Source organism: Oncorhynchus mykiss, chromosome 10 (assembly GCF_057628025.1).
Source record: "Oncorhynchus mykiss isolate SJ-2025 chromosome 10, ASM5762802v1, whole genome shotgun sequence".
Taxonomy (NCBI): domain Eukaryota; kingdom Metazoa; phylum Chordata; class Actinopteri; order Salmoniformes; family Salmonidae; genus Oncorhynchus; species Oncorhynchus mykiss.
Genome location: NC_143031.1, coordinates 84,132,122 through 84,153,711, shown reverse-complemented (window position 1 = coordinate 84,153,711; position 21,590 = coordinate 84,132,122). Strand labels below are relative to the sequence as shown.

The 21,590-nt window shown below is 44.4% G+C and overlaps 2 protein-coding genes across 4 annotated transcripts; both read right to left on the bottom strand.

Annotated features, from left to right (window-relative positions):
* Nucleotides 1-1,160: 1,160 nt before the first annotated feature.
* On the bottom strand, nucleotides 1,161-3,957 carry LOC110516354 (uncharacterized). Of its 2 annotated transcripts, XM_021594834.3 has the most exons (3): nucleotides 3,789-3,957; nucleotides 3,025-3,501; nucleotides 1,161-2,817 (listed from the first exon to the last, which is right to left on the bottom strand). In XM_021594834.3, the coding sequence occupies exons 2-3, from the start codon at nucleotides 3,242-3,244 to the stop codon at nucleotides 2,237-2,239; spliced, it is 801 nt and encodes a 266-aa protein (XP_021450509.3). In that variant the 5' UTR covers nucleotides 3,245-3,501; nucleotides 3,789-3,957; the 3' UTR covers nucleotides 1,161-2,236. The 2 variants fall into 2 exon arrangements, with proteins under 2 accessions (XP_021450509.3, XP_090044808.1); XM_090188682.1 differs by lacking the exon at nucleotides 3,789-3,957 and having other exon boundaries at nucleotides 3,025-3,517.
* A 3,616-nt stretch (nucleotides 3,958-7,573) lies between these two features.
* LOC110498551 (homeobox protein HMX1-like) lies at nucleotides 7,574-15,718 on the bottom strand. 2 transcript variants are annotated; one of them, XM_090188681.1, is made up of 2 exons: nucleotides 15,584-15,718; nucleotides 7,574-8,571 (listed from the first exon to the last, which is right to left on the bottom strand). In XM_090188681.1, the coding sequence occupies exons 1-2, from the start codon at nucleotides 15,588-15,590 to the stop codon at nucleotides 7,943-7,945; spliced, it is 636 nt and encodes a 211-aa protein (XP_090044807.1). In that variant the 5' UTR covers nucleotides 15,591-15,718; the 3' UTR covers nucleotides 7,574-7,942. The 2 variants fall into 2 exon arrangements, with proteins under 2 accessions (XP_090044807.1, XP_021430887.3); XM_021575212.3 differs by lacking the exon at nucleotides 15,584-15,718 and adding an exon at nucleotides 11,890-12,907.
* Nucleotides 15,719-21,590: the final 5,872 nt, after the last annotated feature.

The following is a 21,590-nucleotide window of genomic DNA, read 5'->3' as shown; positions in this document are numbered from 1 at the left end:
TCATGCTAATCACATTAGCCTACGTTAGCTCAACTTTCCCGATCAAACCTTATTAGAGCCAATGTCTTATTCTCCTGTTGTTGCGTTCCCATGTTACATTTAGTCGCCTTAGTGCACACCTGACATAGCCCTCCCTGTGTGGGTAGGCCTTTAAAAGAAAAACACCTAGGCCAAATACAGAGGTCGTTATTAATTGATGGTGACGGTGCGCAGGCGCGTTCCCATGGGAGACCCTTGAGCGTCTAGCGGATATGACGGACAGGGGCGGATAACCCCGCGCGGACCTATAGTGCGCCCTCGGCCAGTGCTCGAGCAGCTCCATCTGTTCGCCGTTTCCCTGCGTTGGAGACTGCGGCGCAAGGCGTTTTAACCAAGACTGTGGGTGACGACTCTTTAAGTGTGAATGACGAGGCTTTAATTAAAGGCAGAGAATTAGAATGTCACGGCTACGTTCTGATCGTTCTAATTCTACAGCTACGTAACTAAATGAATGTGCGCTGGTGAAATGGACACTCCTTGTTGTAACATCCTGCTGTTTTGATTCAACTTAGCCCATTTGTTTGTGCATAAAAAGTGCATCTATGGGGCTTCACTCGGGCACATTGTACATGTCAAATGAATTCAATACAGGCCATATTGTTTTCGCTGACTTTAGCCTGCTCTCCTTGTAGAATAGTTTACAGCGTAGGGCTGTATAATTGGAGGGCGGAATACACCGTTACGCGCTAAGACTATATCTGTGCCATTGCAGAATCCAAAGCCAATAGTCCTTGCAATATACGAGTTGTAATGGGGTACTTTTCTGGGTAAATACTCCCAAAGTATATGTCAAGTGTTAAATATTGTGCGCAAGCAGAGGACCACAATAGGCACACAGGCCTTTTGCCACAAATCTTTCCTACATACGTCCTACTTCAGAAGGAACGTTTTAACATTTTACAACGTATTTATGATAAGCTTACATACATTTCTCTTAAGAAGCCTGGTTCTTAATTAAAGCACTTGACTGCAATCAGTGATATTCCACAAAGCAGGATTAGCTCTCTCTCTGTCTGTTTCTCTCTCTCTCTCTCTCGTCGTTGGCGATAATCAGATTCACATGCTGTGTCTTGAGATTAGTTACACGCCAAGCGTGTTACAACAATAAGCCTATTGTCTTCGGTTTCATAATATTTATTGTGAAATGTGAATTCTGTGTTTCTATACCAGAATTGTGAAAAACGCCACATTCATCACGGGTTTCTGGAACCGTCCTAATAGTTAGCAGACATGTTGTTAATTGTTTGTGTGACATTTTTGACATCTCTACATTAAACGGTGTTTAAGAGTAAATACGGTTTGTAAAACAACTCCAAAATGCATTTATACATCCGTCCCCCATATATCCTACAACTGAAGGCTTTAAGGCGCAGCACAGCAACACATAGTTTACATAAACCTTTGTACCAAACGATGTTTTTTTTTTATATACATAAAAAAATAAAAATTTATGACAGATTCAGTCAATTTTATAGTGTTGGGAAGAAATAAGAATGTTATTATACTTATAATTGATATAAAGTTTAAACATGCGTAAAAAAAAATAATCATTACATTCATTTTAAATACATAGTTAATTTAATGAATTGAAAATGAAATATAATATAATACAGTACATGCATGCAAATATAATAGCATCTTTGGCCGTGTTTAGACTGCTGGGAAAAGCTGTTGTTAATAACAGGTTCATAATAATAATAATAATAATAATAATAATAATTTAATAAATGAATATTAGACCCACAGTTTTAGGCCTACGCTGGTACTCTGCGAACAGAAACAACTATCTAATATTATAACATAAAACTCAATATGGAGTTATTCTGCATGTCTTTGTGTGATAGGATATCCTGCAAATACGTTCTTGAGTTTTATATCAACATTGTTGATGTGTGTCAATAAATACAATTGGCGCAGGCTATCGATGTGACAAGTGGGATTGAGCTAGGCCTGAGGTCAACGGGCTATCCTTACAAGTAGGCTTTAAAACACTACATGGGCCAGACTCGACCTTACGTTTTTTAACACGATGATGATGGGGGGGGGGGAATGCTAAATGCGGAAGCTGAAATTGGCATGATATATCACTTTGTAAACAGTCTTTTTGGCGATGATGCTAACCCTACGCCTCCTTCGAACAGACTAGGCCGGGTTTAAATAGGACTACGTCTCCTTTAAGCAGACTCGGCCTTGTCTACTACAGGACAACGTCTCCTTCGAATAGACTAAAGTACTTGCTGGCATTGGAAAAACATAAATAATGCGTGCTACTGCCAGGGTATACGATGGGCAGGGGCATCGGCATCAAGCATCTTCCCAGCAGGTTATTGTCTTTGTACAAGGCCGGGAGCTGCAGAGCCTTCCCCGGACCCGCGTCGGAGAAATCACCGTTGGGACCATCTAGCGCTGTTGAAATCTGTCTTTTCAATTTATTCCTTCGGTTCTGGAACCAGATTTTGACCTGCGTTTCCGTTAACTGGAGAGAACTGGCGAGGCAGGCGCGCTCGGCGCTGCTAAGGTACCGCTTCGTATCGAAAGTAGATTCCAGCTGAAAGATCTGTCTCTTGGAGAAGATTGTGCGAGTTTTTTTCTTGTTTATTATTAACAGTTGTTTTTTCTTCCCGCTGCTATTATCACCGTCTCCGGTGTGACGCGTCGAGGAGCAGTCGTCGCCGCTGTCCCCGCTTTCGAAGCAATTGTCGGTGATCTGTAACGAGTCTTCCCGGGTGATAGCGACGGCCTTGGGTCCTCCGGTTGGGCTACAGTCGTTATCCGGCTCTGAGAACAGAAATGGGACAGAAATTGTATTCTGTAATATATATATAGCTTGACGCTGACAGTTCATCAGGCTACAATATAATGCTACACATATAAATAAATGCATTAGGCCCGATGTGTTGGATCAGGCTACAAAAGCGCAGTTTAGTCTGCTACAGTGCAGTGTTTAACGTTCATATTTTACCATATTAGGCAACAGTTGCCTACCTGCATCGTGTAGCCTTGTCGCGGGGTCCATTCTCCGTTGATGGTCATCGAACCAGTACAGTCCCGTGCTATTCTGCAGCCTGCTACCGGAATGACTGCTGTCAACTGTCTTCCTACCGTGGTTACCGCTCGAGTATGTCTGCAGGTTCAGAATATTGTCTATGGTGAATTTGAGAGACGCGGCAGTCGGCTTGCATGACGCGTCCACTTTGCTCATCATTTTAGAGAAATGGTCTCTTTTCTCCCGCAAGGAATTTTGGAACCAAATGTCCCTGCGCTCTAGAAGTGGAACTTGGAACTCTCTTTCTCTCTTCCTAACGACGTCTTGACGATCCACGCACCATTTGCTCCATGCGAGGATGATGAGGGGATTGGACTGGGACTTTAGGGCGCGCCTCTCTCTCTCTGCCTCGCCTGTAACTTCCACGGACCGGATGGAACGTTGGTGCGCCCTCGTCCATTGGACAAGAGGAGTGCCTGCGAGGGGCCAATTGCATCAAGGGGAGGGGAAGAGAGAGAGAGAGAGAGAGAGAGAGAGAGAGTAGTAGAATGTTATCGTTTTCCCCTTCTTTTCTTGAGCCTGGCATCTGGTATAAAGGCTACGAAAGGAAGAATGGAAATTAATCATTATAAATCATTTAATTTGAGGTGTTCTGCATTTGAGGAATAGGCTATTTTATTTTTCTGCAGACATGGCTTTGGGTTGGTGAATATATAATGTCTAGCTATAGACCCTGCAGTTCTGCCTTAGAAGGTAGGCTTACCTAATACATCCTGTTTTAGACTTAACACCTGGTGCTGACCGGGTCCAATCCCGATGTCCACCGGAACGTTTTTGTCGTTGGGAGAAGCGGAGGTGGATTACGGCGTTTCAGCGTTTTCTTTTTAAATGACTGGCACGCGTTTTAATGAAGTTCACGTTTTAATGAGGCCTTTTCGACGAGCTGTAGTTTTCAAAGTAAAAAAAAAAACAAGAGCAACACCAATATAAATATATTATAAATAGTATTTACATGAATGTAGCTGGAATAACATATTGAACACAACATTTACTGTAAATTAAAATAGCCTAGCTCCATTTCTATGTGTAACTATTTCCATTTAATTTAGGCCTGCATTGCAATTCTTTAACGCATATTTATGTCTTTGCTTCTTATAAACTCGTTAACTGATAGAAGGGAACGAAGAGAATAGAACCCATCAGGCTTCTATATTCAGCCCGCGGTGGATAAAGTCCCCAAACGTCATAATTGAGTCATAGTAAAAAAAATATACACCTTCATAGAAAATGACTCGAGTAAAAATTGAAAGTCACCCAGTAAAATACTACTTGAGTAAAAGTCTAAAAGTATTTGGGTTTTAAATAATACTTAAATAGGAAAAGTTATTGTAATTGATAAAATAGACTTATGTATTGAAAGTAAAAGTATAAATCATTTCAAATTCCTTTTACTAAGCAAACCAGACGGCACCATTTCATTTATTATATGTTATTCTACGGATTGCCACGGGGGCACACTCCAACACTCAGACAGACATATTTTACAAGCGAAGCATTGGTGGTTAGTGAGTCCTCCAGATCAGAGGCAGTAGGGATGTTCTCTGTTTAGTGAGTCCTCCAGATCAGAGGCAGTAGGGATGTTCTCTGTTTAGTGAGTCCTCCAGATCAGAGGCAGTTGGGATGTTCTCTGTTTAGTGAGTCCTCCAGATCAGAGGCAGTAGGGATGTTCTCTGTTTAGTGAGTCATCCAGATCAGAGGCAGTAGGGATGACCAGGGATGTTCTCTGTTTAGTGAGTCCTCCAGATCAGAGGCAGTAGGGATGACCAGGGATGTTCTCTGTTTAGTGAGTCCTCCAGATCAGAGGCAGTAGGGATGACCAGGGATGTTCTCTGTTTAGTGAGTCCTCCAGATCAGAGGCAGCAGGGAGGACCAGGGATGTTCTCTGTTTAGTGAGTCCTCCAGATCAGAGGCAGTAGGGATGACCAGGGATGTTCTCTGTTTAGTGAGTCCTCCAGATCAGAGGCAGTAGGGATGACCAGGGATGTTCTCTGTTTAGTGAGTCCTCCAGATCAGAGGCAGTAGAGATGACCAGGGATGTTCTCTGTTTAGTGAGTCCACCAGATCAGAGGCAGTAGGGATGACCAGGGATGTTCTCTGTTTAGTAAGTCCTCCAGATCAGAGGCAGCAGGGAGGACCAGGGATGTTCTCTTGATAAGTGAATGAATTAGACCATTTTCTTGTCCTGCTAAACATTAAAAATATAACAAGTACTTTTGGGTGTCAGGGGAAAAAGTATTGAGTTAAAAGTACATTATTTTCATTAGGAATGTAGTGAAGTAAAAGTAAAAGTTGTCAATAATATAAATAGCAAAGTAAAGTACAGAAACCTCCCCAAAATAACTACTTAAGTAGCACTTCAAAGTATTTTTAAGCCATTGTGTGTTTTGCACAAGGCAATGAGGTATAGGCCTATAATCAATACAATGGCTGAAAGACTACACGCTATAGTGGAGAACAGAGGCCTGTTTAACTAGGCCTGTAAATTATTATTTACAAATGGCAGCCTACACCGGACAAACACGGACGTCGCCGGGCCAATTGTTCGCCGCCTTACGTGACTCCCGATCACGACCGGTTGTGATATAGCCTAGATTCGAACCAGGGTGTCTGTAGTGACGCCTCTGGCACTGAGATGCAGTACCTTAGACCGCTGCGCCACTTATTCATATAGACCTAGACTGTGTTTAGGGTAGGCTACTGTTATCCACATGATATTGAGCGTTATATTGATGACTGTTGATTCTCCGGAATAAAGTTAGAACCTTCTTTTGTATTGTTTGTTGAGATGATGATCGCGACCATATTTTTTGTTGTTGTCCGTTTTTACAGATAAAACCATAGCAGAAGGAATTTGAATTCGTGTACGTTATTTTACCCAGGAAACCCCACGGTCACACACGTTCTCCAAAATGCAAAACGTCTATCGTCCTCGATGGGGATGTGGTTGTGATGAATATAGTTAGCGTTGTGTTGTTTTACTCCTAAATATGTGTTGTTCTCGGACGTTATCTCAAGTATCCTTCTCCCGAATGAATGGCGGCTCCCACGTACAGATCCTTCTCCCGAATGAATGGCGGCTCCCACGTACAGGCAGAGGCTACTGAAAGTTTAATGATAATAAATACATATGTATGACAACGAAGTAAAAGCGTTGTTAAAGATAAATAGTTATAAATATATATAAATATAAATATGTATAAACTATAATCCTATTAGTTCGGATTATAAGAGAGGCTACTTTAGTGGGTCCGTGGATCCTCTGAAAAAAACGTCTACCCGTGTTGTAAATAAATAACATACTATCATAGTTGTATTTATTTGTATTTCACCTTTATTTAACCAGGTAGGCCAGTTGAGAACGAGTTCTCATTTACAACTGCGACCTGGTCATAGTAGCCTACTACGGGCCATAGTAGGCTACTATGCAGGGTTGCAAGTTCAAACCCCCCGAGCCGACAAGGTACAAATCTGTCGTTCTGCCCCTGAACAAGGCAGTTAACCCACTGTTCCTAGGCCGTAATTGAAAATAAGAATTTGTTCTTAACTGACTTGCCTAGTTAAATAAAGGTAAAAAATAAAATAAAAATATAGAACTATGAGTCCTACCGTATAGGTCTATTAACCAACTAACTATATGGTTCAACTGTTTCTTATACAGTCGTCTAGTCTACTGAGGCTCACAATCACAGCTTGCCAGCTGCCAGCCAGCTCAGGCCTGGTGTTGCAGTAGCGTGATGTCATATTTATGTAATAGTGCCTATAATTCATTTGTCCTCACCAACGTCCTGTCGATGACCCCCGTGTGTTTTATAAATATGAACGATGACATCAGACCATATTTCCTCTAATGGAGAGACGGGTGTTCCCAGTTCAGTTGCAGGGCAGAGAGAATGTTAGGCCTGCATGCCGGGCAAGGCCATGTTCAAAATAATTCAATGAAGTCAAATGTTTTTTTTCCCCAAGGAAACGTGTCGCGAGCTTCTTATATATATATATATATATATGTATAGATTTCAAATAGGCATTTTGTTTTTTTCTTCTCCGCTCCCCTACTACTTTAGGCTACACATTTCATTTGGTATCTTTTACAATGAACTTGTGTTTTAAGAAGTGAAGGTCTATACGCTGATATGTGTGAGAACTCGCGCTGCCGGGACGGAGGACTTGTGCAGTTCGCTGCACGCTACGTCTTCTGTCCTCGTCCGTGTCTATTTTGACGGAAGTAAAACTGGCGAAATAAAATATACACGTCTATATTTGTAGCCTATAGTCCGGGAGGAACCAAGAGATGGGGTAAATTCCGATCAAATTACTTACAATTTCACATGGATTGATCAACTGTAGGCTACAGTTGATCGATCAATCGAATCTCATTGCAAGTTCAACTCTGGGACGTTAGTCGAAATAGCTCGAAAATTGACCCCGAAGCACGTTGCCGGAAGACACACAAGACAACAGCAGACACACACACACACACACACACATCACTCATATCTTGTGATTCGTTTATTTAGAGCTATATTGTGGAGAAAAAAATTGACGTAAGAAACTATCTTTGAATATAAAAGTATTTGCACAAATAAATGTCTATAAAAAAAAAACATATCAATGTGGACCGGAACAAACACTATCATTATCTAGTGTGGCGATAATATAATAAAGTGGTACAATTACAACATTTAAAAAACACCGCGATCAATTGTAAATCTAAAGGCCATATCTTCTAACTGTTTTACTTGTATAGTTTTCTGCGGCCATTGCAGTTATTGTTATTGCACGATTCGCTATCTTCAATAATTGAATAAATTACTGACATGACGTGAACAAAAAAAAGTAGTGAAAGCTCCGTAACGGTCTTTACACCAACCCGGTAATTTGCGAGCGTAGTAAACTCATGGAGTGCGCAAAGGAGGAGAAGGGATAGTTCACAGGGTTCGAGAAACTCATCAAACGCGGGGACACCTGGGACACGTTGACGTTGAAACCCAACGTCGAGGGCGTGGAGCTTTCGTGATATAGAATCGGAACTCGGACTATCCGTTGGGACGAGTGGGAAACGTTTGCGGTCTCTTGATCCGCGGCCATCTGTCTCTTCCATTTGTTCCGTCGATTCTGGAACCAGATTTTCACCTGCGTTTCCGTTAGCTGGAGAGAGGCCGCGATACCTGCCCGTTCAGAACTGCTCAGGTACCGTTTCATATCGAACGTCGACTCCAACTGAAACACCTGACTCCGACTGAAAACGGTTCTAGTTTTCTTCTTCCGGACAGAGTTCGGGTCCAGAGGGGCTTCCGGGTCCGACTGATCGTCAAAGGCGTTCTGCGTCTCGTCGTTGTCCTCGGTCAGGCTGCTGTCTGCCGTTTTCCGTCCCGTTTTGTCGCTGCCTTCTGTGGGTTCTTCTGACACGGCGGGAGAAACGGAGTCTCGGTCGCTGGCTGAGTGGGAGCAGCAACGGTCATCTGAGCATCTACTGTCCTCTTTGGGATCTGTGGGGAAAAAATACAACATGAATTAAAAGTGAATCGATTATGGACACATGGCATCAAAGTCTGAATGATTTCAATAGGCTGTTCGTGAGGAACAGAAGTTGGCCATAAAAACAAAGGGGTAAAATATAGGCCTGTACCTATAGTTTATCTTTGAGTTTAAAGAGTAATGGAAAGATAACTGATACAGAGATAACTGATGCAGAGATAACCGATGCAGAGATAACTGATGAAGAGATAACTGATGAAGAGATAATAGGATGGAGAGAACTGATGGAGAGGTAATAGGATGGAAAGATAACTGATGAAGAGATAACTGATGAAGAGATAACTGATGCAGAGATAACTGATGCAGAGATAACTGATGCAGAGATAACTGATGCAGAGATAGATGATGTAGAGATAACTGATGCAGAGATAACTGATGTAGAGATAACTGATGGAGAGATAACTGATTCAGAGATATCTAGTGGAGAGTTAACTGATGGAGAGAACTGATGGAGAGATAACTGATGAAGAGAAAATAGGATGTAAAGATAACTGATGTAAAGATAACTGATGGAGAGATAATATGATGGAGAGATAACTGATGAAGAGATAATAGGATGTAAAGATAACTGATGTAAAGATAACTGATGGAGAGATAATATGATGGAGAGATAACAGGATGTAGAGATAACTGATGGAGAGATAACAGGATGTAGAGATAACTGATGTAGAGATAACCAAGCTGGTCAAGGGCCTACCCATTCTGAATAGTAGAATGCGCTCAAAACGGGCACCCTATTCCCTAAATAGTGCACTACTTCTGACCTAGGGCCCCATTCCCTAAATAGTGCACTACTTTTGACCTAAGGCCCTATTCCCTAAATAGTGCACTACTTTTGACCTAGGGCCCTATTCACTATATAATGAACTACTTCTGACCTAGGGCCCTATTCACTATATAATGAACTACTTCTGACCTAGGGCCCTATTCCCTAAATAGTGCACTACTTCTGACCTAGGGCCCTATTCACTATATAATGAACTACTTCTGACCTAGGGCCCTATTCACTATATAATGAACTACTTCTGACCTAGGGCCCTATTCACTATATAATGAACTACTACTGACCTAGGGCCCTATTCACTATATAATGAACTACTTCTGACCTAGGGCCCTATTCACTATATAATGAAATACGTCTGACCTAGGGCCCTATTCACTATATAATGAAATACTTCTGACCAGAGCCCTATTCACTATATAATGAACTACTTCTGACCTAGGGCCCTATTCACTATATAATGAACTACTTCTGACCTAGGGCCCTATTCACTATATAATGAACTACTTCTGACCTAGGGCCCTATTCACTATATAATGAACTACTTCTGACCTAGGGCCCTATTCACTATATAATGAACTACTTCTGACCTAGGGCCCTATTCACTATATAGTGAACTACTTCTGACCTAGGGCCCTATTCACTATATAATAAACTACTTCTGACCTAGGGCCCTATTCACTATATAATGAACTACTTCTGACCTAGGGCCCTATTCACTATATAATGAACTACTTCTGACCTAGGGCCCTATTCACTATATAATGAACTAATTCTGACCAGAGCCCTATTCCCTATATAGTGAACTACTAGTGACCAGAGCCCTATTCCCTATCTAGTGCATTATTTTAGACCATGGCCATAGGACTCCAAAGTATAGGGAATAGGGCTCCATGGGATTTAACCTTGTGCCTGTACGGCTGTTCTGAAGAGACCAAGACCCCTGTTCCCTGGGGTCATCCACTCGGACAAACTAATTGCACTCTTGAGCCTTTAATGAGTTTGGAATGGCTGCAGAGAGAGAGGAGGGAAAAGAGAGAGAGAGGGGGAGGGAAGAGAGAGAGAGAGAGAGAGAGAGAGAGAGAGAGAGAGAGAGAGAGAGAGAGAGAGAGAGAGAGAGAGAGAGAGAGGGGAGGAGGGAAAAGAGAGAGAGAGGGGGAGGGGGAGGGAAGAGAGAGAGAGAGGGGGAGAGAGAGAGAGAGAGAGAGGGAAGAGAGAGAGAGAGAGAGGGGGAGGGAGGGAAGAGAGAGAGGAGGGGAAAAGAGAGAGAGAGAGAGAGAGAAAGAGAGAGAGAGGGAGGGAAGAGAGAGAGGGGGGGGGGCTCCAAACATGAGCTCACTGCTTCTGTTAGTTTTACCAAATGAAGCAAACAGGGGCCTCGTTGACCCTCCAGAGGACACTTCCCTCTATCAGTAGACTGGCTGACCAGACAGGACCAGGGGACACTTCCCTCTATCAGTAGACTGGCTGACCAGACCAGGGGACACTTCCCTCTATCAGTAGACAGGCTGACCAGACAGGACCAGAGGACACTTCCCTCTATCAGTAGACAGGCTGACCAGACAGGACCAGACAGGACCAGACAATCCCAATATGGCACCCTATTCCCTATATATAGTGCACCACTTTTAACCAGGGCCTATGGCCATATGGCACCGAGTTTGGTCTAACGTAACAGGTCAGGTCACAGTTGTAAATGAGAACTTGTTCTCAACTTGCCTTCCTGGTTAAATAAAGGTGAGAATTATTATATATATATTTTTTAAATAGAGCTGATAGGGGCCCATTGGGCTCTGGTCTAAAGTAGTGCACTATATAGGGAATAGGGCTCTGGTCTAAAGTAGTGCACTATATAGGGAATAGGGCTCTGGTCTAAAGTAGTGCACTATATAGGAAATAGGGTTCCATTTGCTATCCGACCTATAGTGACAGGCAGTGTGTGTAATTAGAGATATAGGCTTAGTCAAGATGCGCGATAGGACTATAACGACACACGATATAGACGTCACATATAACACATGTCGGCGTAACATGATTCGCCGACATGCACGGCGACATGTGGTTAAACCTCCTTGGCAGCTCTCCCTGGTAAAAATAGTTTTTTTTTGTTTTTACCTCAATGGGACTGATAGGTTATTGTGAGATGTTCTTGGCCCTAGATGTAAGACTACAGGCCTAAAACCTCGTGTTGTTATAGCCTAATATAACCGGGCCATTCAAACCCTTCGATCACAATGATAAGCTGTTTTTTTATATACACAATATAGACTATCCTAACAGCTTCGATCATGTAGTCAAAGATAATTATAGGAATATGTATCTAACGGAATACAGACATATTACTGTATTGCCCATGCAGTCACATTTAAACGATGGCTCTTTTGGGCATTTTATTTACAATGAAACTCATACAGTAGATTCGATTATGCCGTTAAAAACAATTAAACACAACTAGTTATCCAATAAAATAAAGATATAGGCAACTTACTGTTTAACCTTTTGAGACTGAGTGGTTTGACGTTAACGGCTACGGCTCCTCTGTTCCGTTCTAACTGCGAGGCTCTCCGGGGGGAACCCTCGGCGCCGTAGCCGGAGCAGGCTGCTACTTGACCGGCCACTTGGCTGGGGTGTCCCGCTAAGACTCGGCTAGGGTAGACCATCTCATTCCGCTCCATACTCTCCTCCGCGGTCCTGCTACTTAACTGGCTGTTGTTGTTGTTGTTGACCTGTCGGTTGAAATGCGTTGACTCTCCATTCTTCCTCGAGCCGAGTAGGTTTTCGATGTAAAACGAGGAGACTTTTGACGGTGTCGAAGCCTGAGTGTCTGTCGCCTTGTCGTGCATAATGTTTTTAAATGAAAAGCATATGCAAATTCCTGGCCACTCAAACAAAACAATTACGACGGGTCCTCCTGCGTCCGTCCAGTTGACGACGAGCACGTGTGTTCTGTTACTCCGCACAACAAAACAGTTATTTTCGTTGTTGTTGATGTGTGTCCCGGTCGGATCTTAAAAGCACCATCTCAACCGGGTTTCTCCATTCTCCCCTGTTTATAAATGATAAATCCTCATCACCGAAACGTGGAAATCGTTACCAGGGCGGCCCTGGAGCTCCGTAGTGCCAGCACAGCACCGGGCAGAGACCGGAGAGGTTGTAGCCTACAGCGGGGAAGCGAGTCAAGGCAAACGGTTGACGAGCGGAGGGTATCCGCTGATTGGACAAGCCACAATATCAAATGGGATGACTCCAGGAGAGGAGAGAGAGGTTTCCGTCGCAAATGGCACTCTATCCCTTACACAGTGCACTACTTTTGACCCTAGCCCTACAGACCCTGGTCAAAGGTATGTACTATAAAAGGAATAGGGTACCATTTGGGACGGAGCCGAGAATTACTCTGCCTGACGGGGACTCGCCTCTCGCCTCCTCTCAGTTACTGCTGCAGGCGCGTGTGTGTGTGCCTGCGTGCCCGCGTGCACCACCGGGGCCAGGGAGACCCCCCCCCCCCCCCCATTCAGTGAAGAGCCTTTATTTGGGTCAATTAGGAGGCAAATGAAAATACAGGAAGAGATAGAGAACACTGTCCTCCTCCTCGCGGGTCCCGTATGGTTCTACGTTCCACAGCGCTGCACGCGGAAGGAAGAGCCGTCTGTATCTACTACTGTACATACACCACCGCCTATTGGCTAACCGGGAAAATGCAGTACGCTGCTTGACATGTCGGCTCTAAAAAAGGGGACTCTAAAATCATCATAGTTAAAACATTTAAAAATAAACAACTTAGAGCCCATTTTCTTGTAGACGAAAATCGCGCTGCGTATATCTCTGCGTTTATCTCTGCGTATAGCTCTGCGTAAAGCGTTAATTGGTTCTATTGTAGAGCTGGGACCATAAACAGCTAATGATCGACACAAACCAACCTGATCATTTATCGCTGGTATTTAGCTGATAGCATTCCTTACAGATAAGACGTCTTCACTAGAGAAATTATACGACTGTTAATATGAAGTACTAGTAGTAGATAATACAATTTTAAAAAAGCTGTAGTGTGTATTAAAGTTAGAAACTTATCGTTCTATTCAGGTAATTACCCGTAATATGGATTTTTGGTCAATATTTTCCAGCTCTATAGGTTAATTAATGTAGGCTTACCGAGTGCTTTTCTGTTGGAGTTGATAAGTAAAGGCTAAATATGTTTTGTTATTTTATCTCTCCGTTCTGTGTATTATTAGGGCTCTATGTTATGTTAGGACAGTGTCGTCTTGACTGTATGTTAAACCTTAGCTAGGAGAGACCATGTCGGCTATAGCTTAATATTTCTAATCAGTGACCCGTAAAATATATATATTTTTTACGAGCATATTGAGGAAAATAAAATTCATCGTAGGCAGTTGTCTTCCTGCCGTTGAAGTGTATTATTTCAGAAATCTCCCATTCACACCGGGAAGGGAAGTTCTGCTGGTAGAACCGAGGACACGTGACATGTTGTTTTTGAGTCGTCATTATTTCTCTCCGGCTCCAGAGTGACGCAGTGGTCTGAAGGCAGTGCATTTCAGTGCACGAGGCGTCACTACAGTCCCCTGATTCGAATCCAGGCTGCATCACATCAAGGCCGTGATTGGGAGTCCCAAAGGGTGGTGCACATTTGTCCCAGTGTCATCCCGGTTTGTTTTCGGTGCAGGCCGTCATTGTAAATAAGAATTTGTTTTTTAAATAACTGACTTGCCTAGTTAAATAAAGAAAACATACTATCACAATGTAAAGTCTTATTATCGTGTAAGATTTATGGCCTATCGCCCATTGCTTTGTTTTCAACTTCGGCCCTACAATACATTCCAACATCATTTAGATTTTATTTTGGTCTGGACACGGAAAATAACGGTATTTAAGACCTATACCCTACACTGGCCTGTAATTACATAAATAATACAGATAAAACACGTAGGCCTGAAACACGAGTTCAATAAAACGAGTAGGTCTACAAACCCTAGCCCGGGATCGGAAGGAGAGGAATTATGTTAGGAAGCAACAGGTAGTCTGGCGGTTCGAATCCCCGTAGACAACGAGGTGGAAAAATCTGTCGATGTGCCCTTGAGCAAGACACTAAGCCCATTTTAATTGCCCCTGTAAGCCGCTCTGTATACGAGCGTATAAAATGATGTCACAATGCGCAGGTAGTCAAGAACAGCCGAGATCACCTATAATTTATTTGAATGAACACAGAATATGTTTAGACTTTTCCGTGTCTGTCATCCAGCTCATCGAGTGGCCTGTGTTCTGAGCTATACCTGTTTTGGGGCATTAATTATGGTTGAAGTTGATTTGACTTTCCTAATGAAAAACACAGTTTCATCATCCTCCATAGAAATATTAAAATGATCGCCGACGTCCGCTTTAGCCCTCCTGGGTGACATGGCAACCAGACACGCTTTTACCCTTCTGGGTGACATGGCAACCAGACACGCTTTTACCCTTCTGGGTGACATGGCAACCAGACACGCTGTTACCCTTCTGGGTGACATGGCAACCAGACACGCTTTTACCCTTCTGGGTGACATGGCAACCAGACACGCTTTTACCCTTCTGGGTGACATGGCAACCAGACACGCTTTTACCCTTCTGGGTGACATGGCAACCAGACACGCTTTTATTATTTCTTCATTATTTCTTTCAATGGAGTCAGCAGCAGTGATGACCTTTACTGGGACCACTGGCTCTCCTCACCCTGCTTCTCTCCCTCTCCCTCTATCTCTCCCCCTTACCCCCCACCCTCACTCTCTCTCTCCTTTCTCTCTCTCTTCCCCTTACACCCCCACCCTCTCTCTCTCTATTTCTCCCCTTACCCCCCCTCTCTCTCTCTATCTCTCCCCCTTACCCCCCCCCTCTCTCTCTGTCTTTTCCTCTATCTCTCCCCCTTACCCCCCCTCACTCTCTCTCTCCATCTCTCCCCCTTACCCCCCCCTCTCTCTCTATCTCTCCCTCTATCTCTCCCCCTTACCCCCCCCCCCTCACTCTCTCTCTCCATCTCTCCCCTTTTCTCCCCCCCCCCCCTCTCTCTCTCTCATAGTACCTATAGGCCAGAGTTAGCCCTTGACCACGGATCAGAGAGCACGCTCCTCTTTACACGACACTCAATAACGTGAATGAAACGGTCCTATGACCCCGTGCTTAAAGAGGTCACGCACCTGTCATGTCTGGTTGGAGTGAAGGCCGTATTAGCGCGTGGTTCGTTGTTGATGATGTCTTGTATTTTTGGGGGGTGGTTGGACTTAGTGGGTAGAAGGGTAGATGGATTTTTGAGGTCTCTTAATCTTTGTTCTACAAAGGGAAGAAAAACAAAACAAATTAGCCGATAAAATTGTAATTACGTTATCTGATATATTTTACGAGTTACAGTATGAGTGAATTTATTTATTTTACTTTGGCTACTTTTATTTATTTACTGAAGTATTGAAAGCCTGTTTTGGTGAACAAATGAAAAGCTGCATTGTTCAAAACCCGAGCGCAAACTGATTAGACATACAACGTATTTCTTACCATTGTTTATTAATGCAGCTCAAAAATACAACCCACAAATATATTGTCATATCGGCCCACTGAACCACCTCATCCTTTGTATTTCAACCCATCATTTTGAGTTGACCGTTAAAATATCGTAAGAAATAAATGAGAATTTAGCGACACATTATTATTTTTTAAATCAAACCTTATGGAACATCATTTGTTTATGTCGTCATACAATTGATGCTATAATAGTTTGTTTATGTCGTCATATAGTCCAATTGACGCTATAATACTTTAAATTGATTTAATCCACCGAAAATTTTAATAAACAAGTCATTCAATAACAACAAAGAATACTACGACTTATTTATGGAATCCAACGCACACGTTTTCTCCAGGTCATCGTTGTAAAAAAACATTCCCGCAGTCATGGCGCATTGAGACTATATTCGATAAAAACAATGTTGAATGTACTTCTTTTTTTTTTTTTTCGTGCCCGAATTAATCACATTGTTGATCCCAAATAATAATACTTGGCCTGTTTGTAGGTTTATTCTTTGTGCTAAATATTTGTAAAATGTTACGGTTTTGTCAGGTCGGATTTGTTATTTCATGGGTAGCTTAACAACGTCTGATCAATTTACGAGCGGAGAAACCTGTCCTGTGTCCTTGATAGAAGACGCATTGTTTCACTCCGTTAGATCTAACAATTAACTTGCTAGGAATTATGGTTGTTATGGTTATGCCGTTATCACTCGAAACACCTTGAATTTCAACGTTGAAAACAACCACTAAGTCAAGCCTGAGTCCTTTAATAGGCGGACTAGTCGTCCGTCGTATCCGCACTGGGCAAAAACTGGTTGAATTAAAGTTTGTTTCCACGTCGTTTCAACCAAATAAATGAATGTGAAGACGGTGAATCAACGCGGACAACCCATTGGATTTGCACAAAATCATCAAGGTAAGTTCATTTCATTTTTTTTTTTTTAAACCTAAATCCAATGACATGGTGATTCTTTGTAGTTGCTGTTTCACATCGAAATCACAATAGTTAGAAAAGTTCAAACGTAAATACAAAATTAGACGTTGAAATGACGTCTGTGCCCAGTGGGATCTCTTGATTAAGAACATATTGTATTGTAATTCGTCCAAAATATATTTTAGGGTTTTAATCATCGTTCCCATATAGGCCTGCACTCAAACAAACAAAATAATAATGGCCCGTGTTCATTTAAAATCATTAACTTATCCGATCCAATGTAAACCGGAAGTCATTGAGCTTGAACACAACACTATGACGTACCCCGCACTCTCACCGAACGCGGGGAAATGAACGCGTCCCAAATGACACCCGAGGCACGGCTGTTGGTGGATGTTGTATAAGTTATTCCTGAACAATTACAATAATTGTTTTCAGCTTCGGCTTTTGGTGTGTGTGTGTGTGTCTGTATGTGTGTGTGTGTGTGTGTGTGTGTGTGTGTGTGTGTTAGTGTATGTGCTGGTATGTGTGTGTGTTTGTTGGTGTGTGATCTATTCAAGACCTTGTTGTGTAGACCTGTCCACATGTTTAACCAACTATAGGTGCTCTGATTCAGCCAGCATCCCTAATGTTAACCTGTTCCCTGTATAGTAGACCAGAGCCCTAATGGAGCCCTGTTCCCTGTATAGTAGACCAGAGCCCTAATGGAGCCCTGTTCCCTGTATAGTAGACCAGAGCCCTAATGGAGCCCTGTTCCCTGTATAGTAGACCAGAGCCCTAATGGAGCCCTGTTCCCTGTATAGTAGACCAGAGCCTTAATGGAGCCCTGTTCCCTGTATAGTAGACCAGAGCCCTAATGGAGCCCTGTTCCCTGTATAGTAGACCAGAGCCCTGTTCCCTGTATAGTAGACCAGAGCCCTAATGTTAACCTGTTCCCTGTATAGTAGACCAGAACCCTGTTCCCTGTATAGTAGACCAGAGCCCTAATGTTAACCTGTTCCCTGCATAGTAGACCAGAACCCTAATGGAGCCCTGTTCCCTGTATAGTAGACCAGAGCCCTAATGTTAACCTGTTCCCTGTATAGTAGACCAGAGCCCTAATGGAGCCCTGTTCCCTGTATAGTAGACCAGAGCCCTAATGGAGCCCTGTTCCCTGTATAGTAGACCAGAGCCCTAATGGAGCCCTGTTCCCTGTATAGTAGACCAGAGCCCTAATGGAGCCCTGTTCCCTGTATAGTAGACCAGAGCCTTAATGGAGCCCTGTTCCCTGTATAGTAGACCAGAGCCCTAATGGAGCCCTGTTCCCTGTATAGTAGACCAGAGCCCTGTTCCCTGTATAGTAGACCAGAGCCCTAATGTTAACCTGTTCCCTGTATAGTAGACCAGAACCCTGTTCCCTGTATAGTAGACCAGAGCCCTAATGTTAACCTGTTCCCTGCATAGTAGACCAGAACCCTAATGGAGCCCTGTTCCCTGTATAGTAGACCAGAGCCCTAATGTTAACCTGTTCCCTGTATAGTAGACCAGAGCCCTAATGTAGCCCTGTTCCCTGTATAGTAGACCAGAACCCTAATGGAGCCCTGTTCCCTGTATAGTAGACCAGAGCCCTAATGGAGCCCTGTTCCCTGTATAGTAGACCAGAGCCCTAATTGAGCCCTGTTCCCTGTATAGTAGACCAGAGCCCTGTTCCCTGTATAGCAGACCAGAGCCCTGTTCCCTGTATAGTAGACCAGAGCCCTAATGGAGCCCTGTTCCCTGTATAGTAGACCAGAGCCCTGTTCCCTGTATAGTAGACCAGAGCCCTAATGTTAACCTGTTCCCTGTATAGTAGACCAGAGCCCTAATGTTAACCTGTTCCCTGTATAGTAGACCAGAGCCCTAATGGAGCCCTGTTCCCTGTATAGTAGACCAGAGCCCTAATTGAGCCCTGTTCCCTGTATAGTACACCAGAGCCCTGTTCCCTGTATAGTAGACCAGAGCCCTAATGGAGCCCTGTTCCCTGTATAGTAGACCAGAGCCCTGTTCCCTGTATAGTAGACCAGAGCCCTAATGGAGCCCTGTTCCCTGTATAGTAGACCAGAGCCCTAATGTTAACCTGTTCCCTGTATAGTAGACCAGAGCCCTAATGGAGCCCTGTTCCCTGTTTAGTAGACCAGAGCCCTAATGTTAACCTGTTCCCTGTATAGTAGACCAGAACCCTAATGGCACCCTGTTCCCTGTATAGTAGACCAGAGCCCTAATGGAGCCCTGTTCCCTGTATAGTAGACCAGAGCCCTAATGGTGCCCTGTTCCCTGTATAGTAGACCAGAGCCCTAATGGAGCCCTGTTCCCTGTATTATAGACCAGAGCCCTAATGGAGCCTTGTTCCCTGTATAGTAGACCAGAGCCCTAATGGAGCCCTGTTCCCTGTATAGTAGACCAGAGCCCTGTTCCCTGTATAGTAGACCAGAGCCCTAATGGAGCCCTGTTCCCTGTATAGTAGACCAGAGCCCTAATGGAGCCCTGTTCCCTGTATAGTAGACCAGAGCCCTAATGGAGCCCTGTTCCCTGTAAAGTAGACCAGAGCCCTAATGTTAACCTATTCCCTGTATAGTAGACCAGAACCCTAATGGCACCCTGTTCCCTGTATAAATGCTGTGATTGAGCATTCCTTCTCCCAACACACTGTGTGTGTTGCTGTTTGTTGACTGTCTGTTTTGCTGTCTGTTTTAAGTCTGTTTGTGTTGCTGTCTGTTTTAAGTCTGTGTGTGTTGCTGTCTGTTTTAAGTCTGTTTGTGTTGCTGTCTGTTTTAAGTCTGTGTGTGTTGCTGTCTGTTTTAAGTCTGTGTGTGTTGCTCTCTGTTTTTGGGCTCCCGAGTGGCTCAGCGGTCGAAGGCCCTGCATCTCAGTGCAAGAGGCGTCACTTCAGTTCCTGGTTTGAATCCAGGATGTATCACATCCGGCCGTGATTGGGAGTCCCATAGGGCGATGCTCAATTGGCCCAGCGTCATCCGGGTTAGGGGAGGATTTGGCCGGGGTAAGCCGTCATTGTAAATAATAATCTGTTCTTAACTGACTTGCTTAGTTAAATAAAATAAAGGTTAAATATATAAATTTTTTATAAGTCTGTGTTTCTGTATGTTATAAGTCTGTGTTTCTGTCTCTTGGTCTGTGAGTGTTTCTGTCTCTCTTGGTCTGTGAGTGTTTCTGTCTCTCTTGGTCTGTGTGTGTTTCTGTCTCTTGGTCTGTGAGTGTTTCTGTCTCTCTTGGTCTGTGAGTGTTTCTGTCTCTCTTGGTCTGTGTGTGTTTCTGTCTCTTGGTCTGTGAGTGTTTCTGTCTCTCTTGGTCTGTGAGTGTTTCTGTCTCTCTTGGTCTGTGAGTGTTTCTGCCTCTCTTGGTTTGTGAGTGTTTCTGCCTCTCTTGGTCTGTGAGTGTTTCTGTCTCTTGGTTTGTGAGTGTTTCTGTCTCTCTTGGTCTGTGAGTGTTTCTGTCTCTCTTGGTCTGTGAGTGTTTCTGTCTCTCTTGGTCTGTGAGTGTTTCTGTCTCTCTTGGTCTGAGTGTTTCTGTCTCTCTTGGTCTGTGAGTGTTTCTGTCTCTTGGTCTGTGTGTATTACCAGACTATTTAGTTCATATTTCTCTGTGTACACTGGGCTGTCTCACCGATGTGGCACGTGGAACACAACCCCCTGCTCTGATTGCAGACAGCCCCAGCCTCCCCTGCTTTCCCCCCACTCTCCTCCCTTCTCTCTCCCAGCCTCCCCTGCTTTCCCCCCACTCTCCTCCCTTCTCTCTCTCAGCCTCCCCTGCTTTCCCCCTACTCTCCTCCCTTCTCTCTCTCAGCCTCCCCTGCTTTCCCCCCACTCTCCTCCCTTCTCTCTCTCTCAGCCTCCCCTGCTTTCCCCCCTACTCTCCTCCCTTCTCTCTCTCAGCCTCCCCTGCTTTCCCCCCACTCTCCTCCCTTCTCTCTCTCAGTTTCCCCTGCTTTCCCCCCACTCTCCTCCCTTCTCTCTCTCAGCCTCCCCTGCTTTCCCCCCACTCTTCTCCCTTCTCTCTCTCAGCCTCCCCTGCTTTCCCCCCACTCTCCTCCCTTCTCTCTCTCAGCCTCCCCTGCTTTCCCCCCACTCTCCTCCCTTCTCTCTCTCAGCCTCCCCTGCTTTCCCCCCACTCTCCTCCCTTCTCTCTCTCAGCCTCCCTTGCTTTCCCCCCACTCTCCTCCCTTCTCTCTCTCAGCCTCCCCTGCTTTCCCCCCACTCTCCTCCCTTCTCTCTCTCTCAGCCTCCCTTGCTTTCCCCCCACTCTCCTCCCTTCTCTCTCTCAGCCTCCCCTGCTTTCCCCCTACTCTCCTCCCTTCTCTCTCTCAGCCTCCCCTGCTTTCCCCCCACTCTCCTCCCTTCTCTCTCTCAGCCTCCCCTGCTTTCCCCCCTACTCTCCTCCCTTCTCTCTCAGCCTCCCCTGCTTTCCCCCCTACCCTCCTCCCTTCTCTCTCTCAGCCTCCCCTGCTTTCCTCCTACTCTCCTCCCTTCTCTCTCCAAGGCTCCCCCTCTCTCCATCTTCTCTCCATATTGTCTAGTCCCCTTCTCCCCAGCATTCTCCAGCCCATCTCCCCCTCTCAACCCCCTCTCCCCGCTCTCTCCTCCCTCTCTCCCCTCTCCTCCCTCTCTCCCCTCTCCACCCTCTCCCCCTCTCCATTCACCCTCTCCACACTCTCTTCCCTCTTTTCCCTCTCTCCC

Coding starts and splice junctions, on each gene's coding strand:
- LOC110498551 (XM_021575212.3), bottom strand. CDS start 12,244: ATGCACGACAAGGCGACAGACACTCAGGCTTCGACACCGTCAAAAGTC. Junction 8,572..11,889: donor CAGTCTCAAAAGGTTAAACA/GTAAGTTGCCTA, acceptor TTTTCCCCACAG/ATCCCAAAGAGGACAGTAGA.
- LOC110516354 (XM_021594834.3), bottom strand. CDS start 3,244: ATGATGAGCAAAGTGGACGCGTCATGCAAGCCGACTGCCGCGTCTCTC. Junction 2,818..3,024: donor GACAAGGCTACACGATGCAG/GTAGGCAACTGT, acceptor TTCTGTTCTCAG/AGCCGGATAACGACTGTAGC.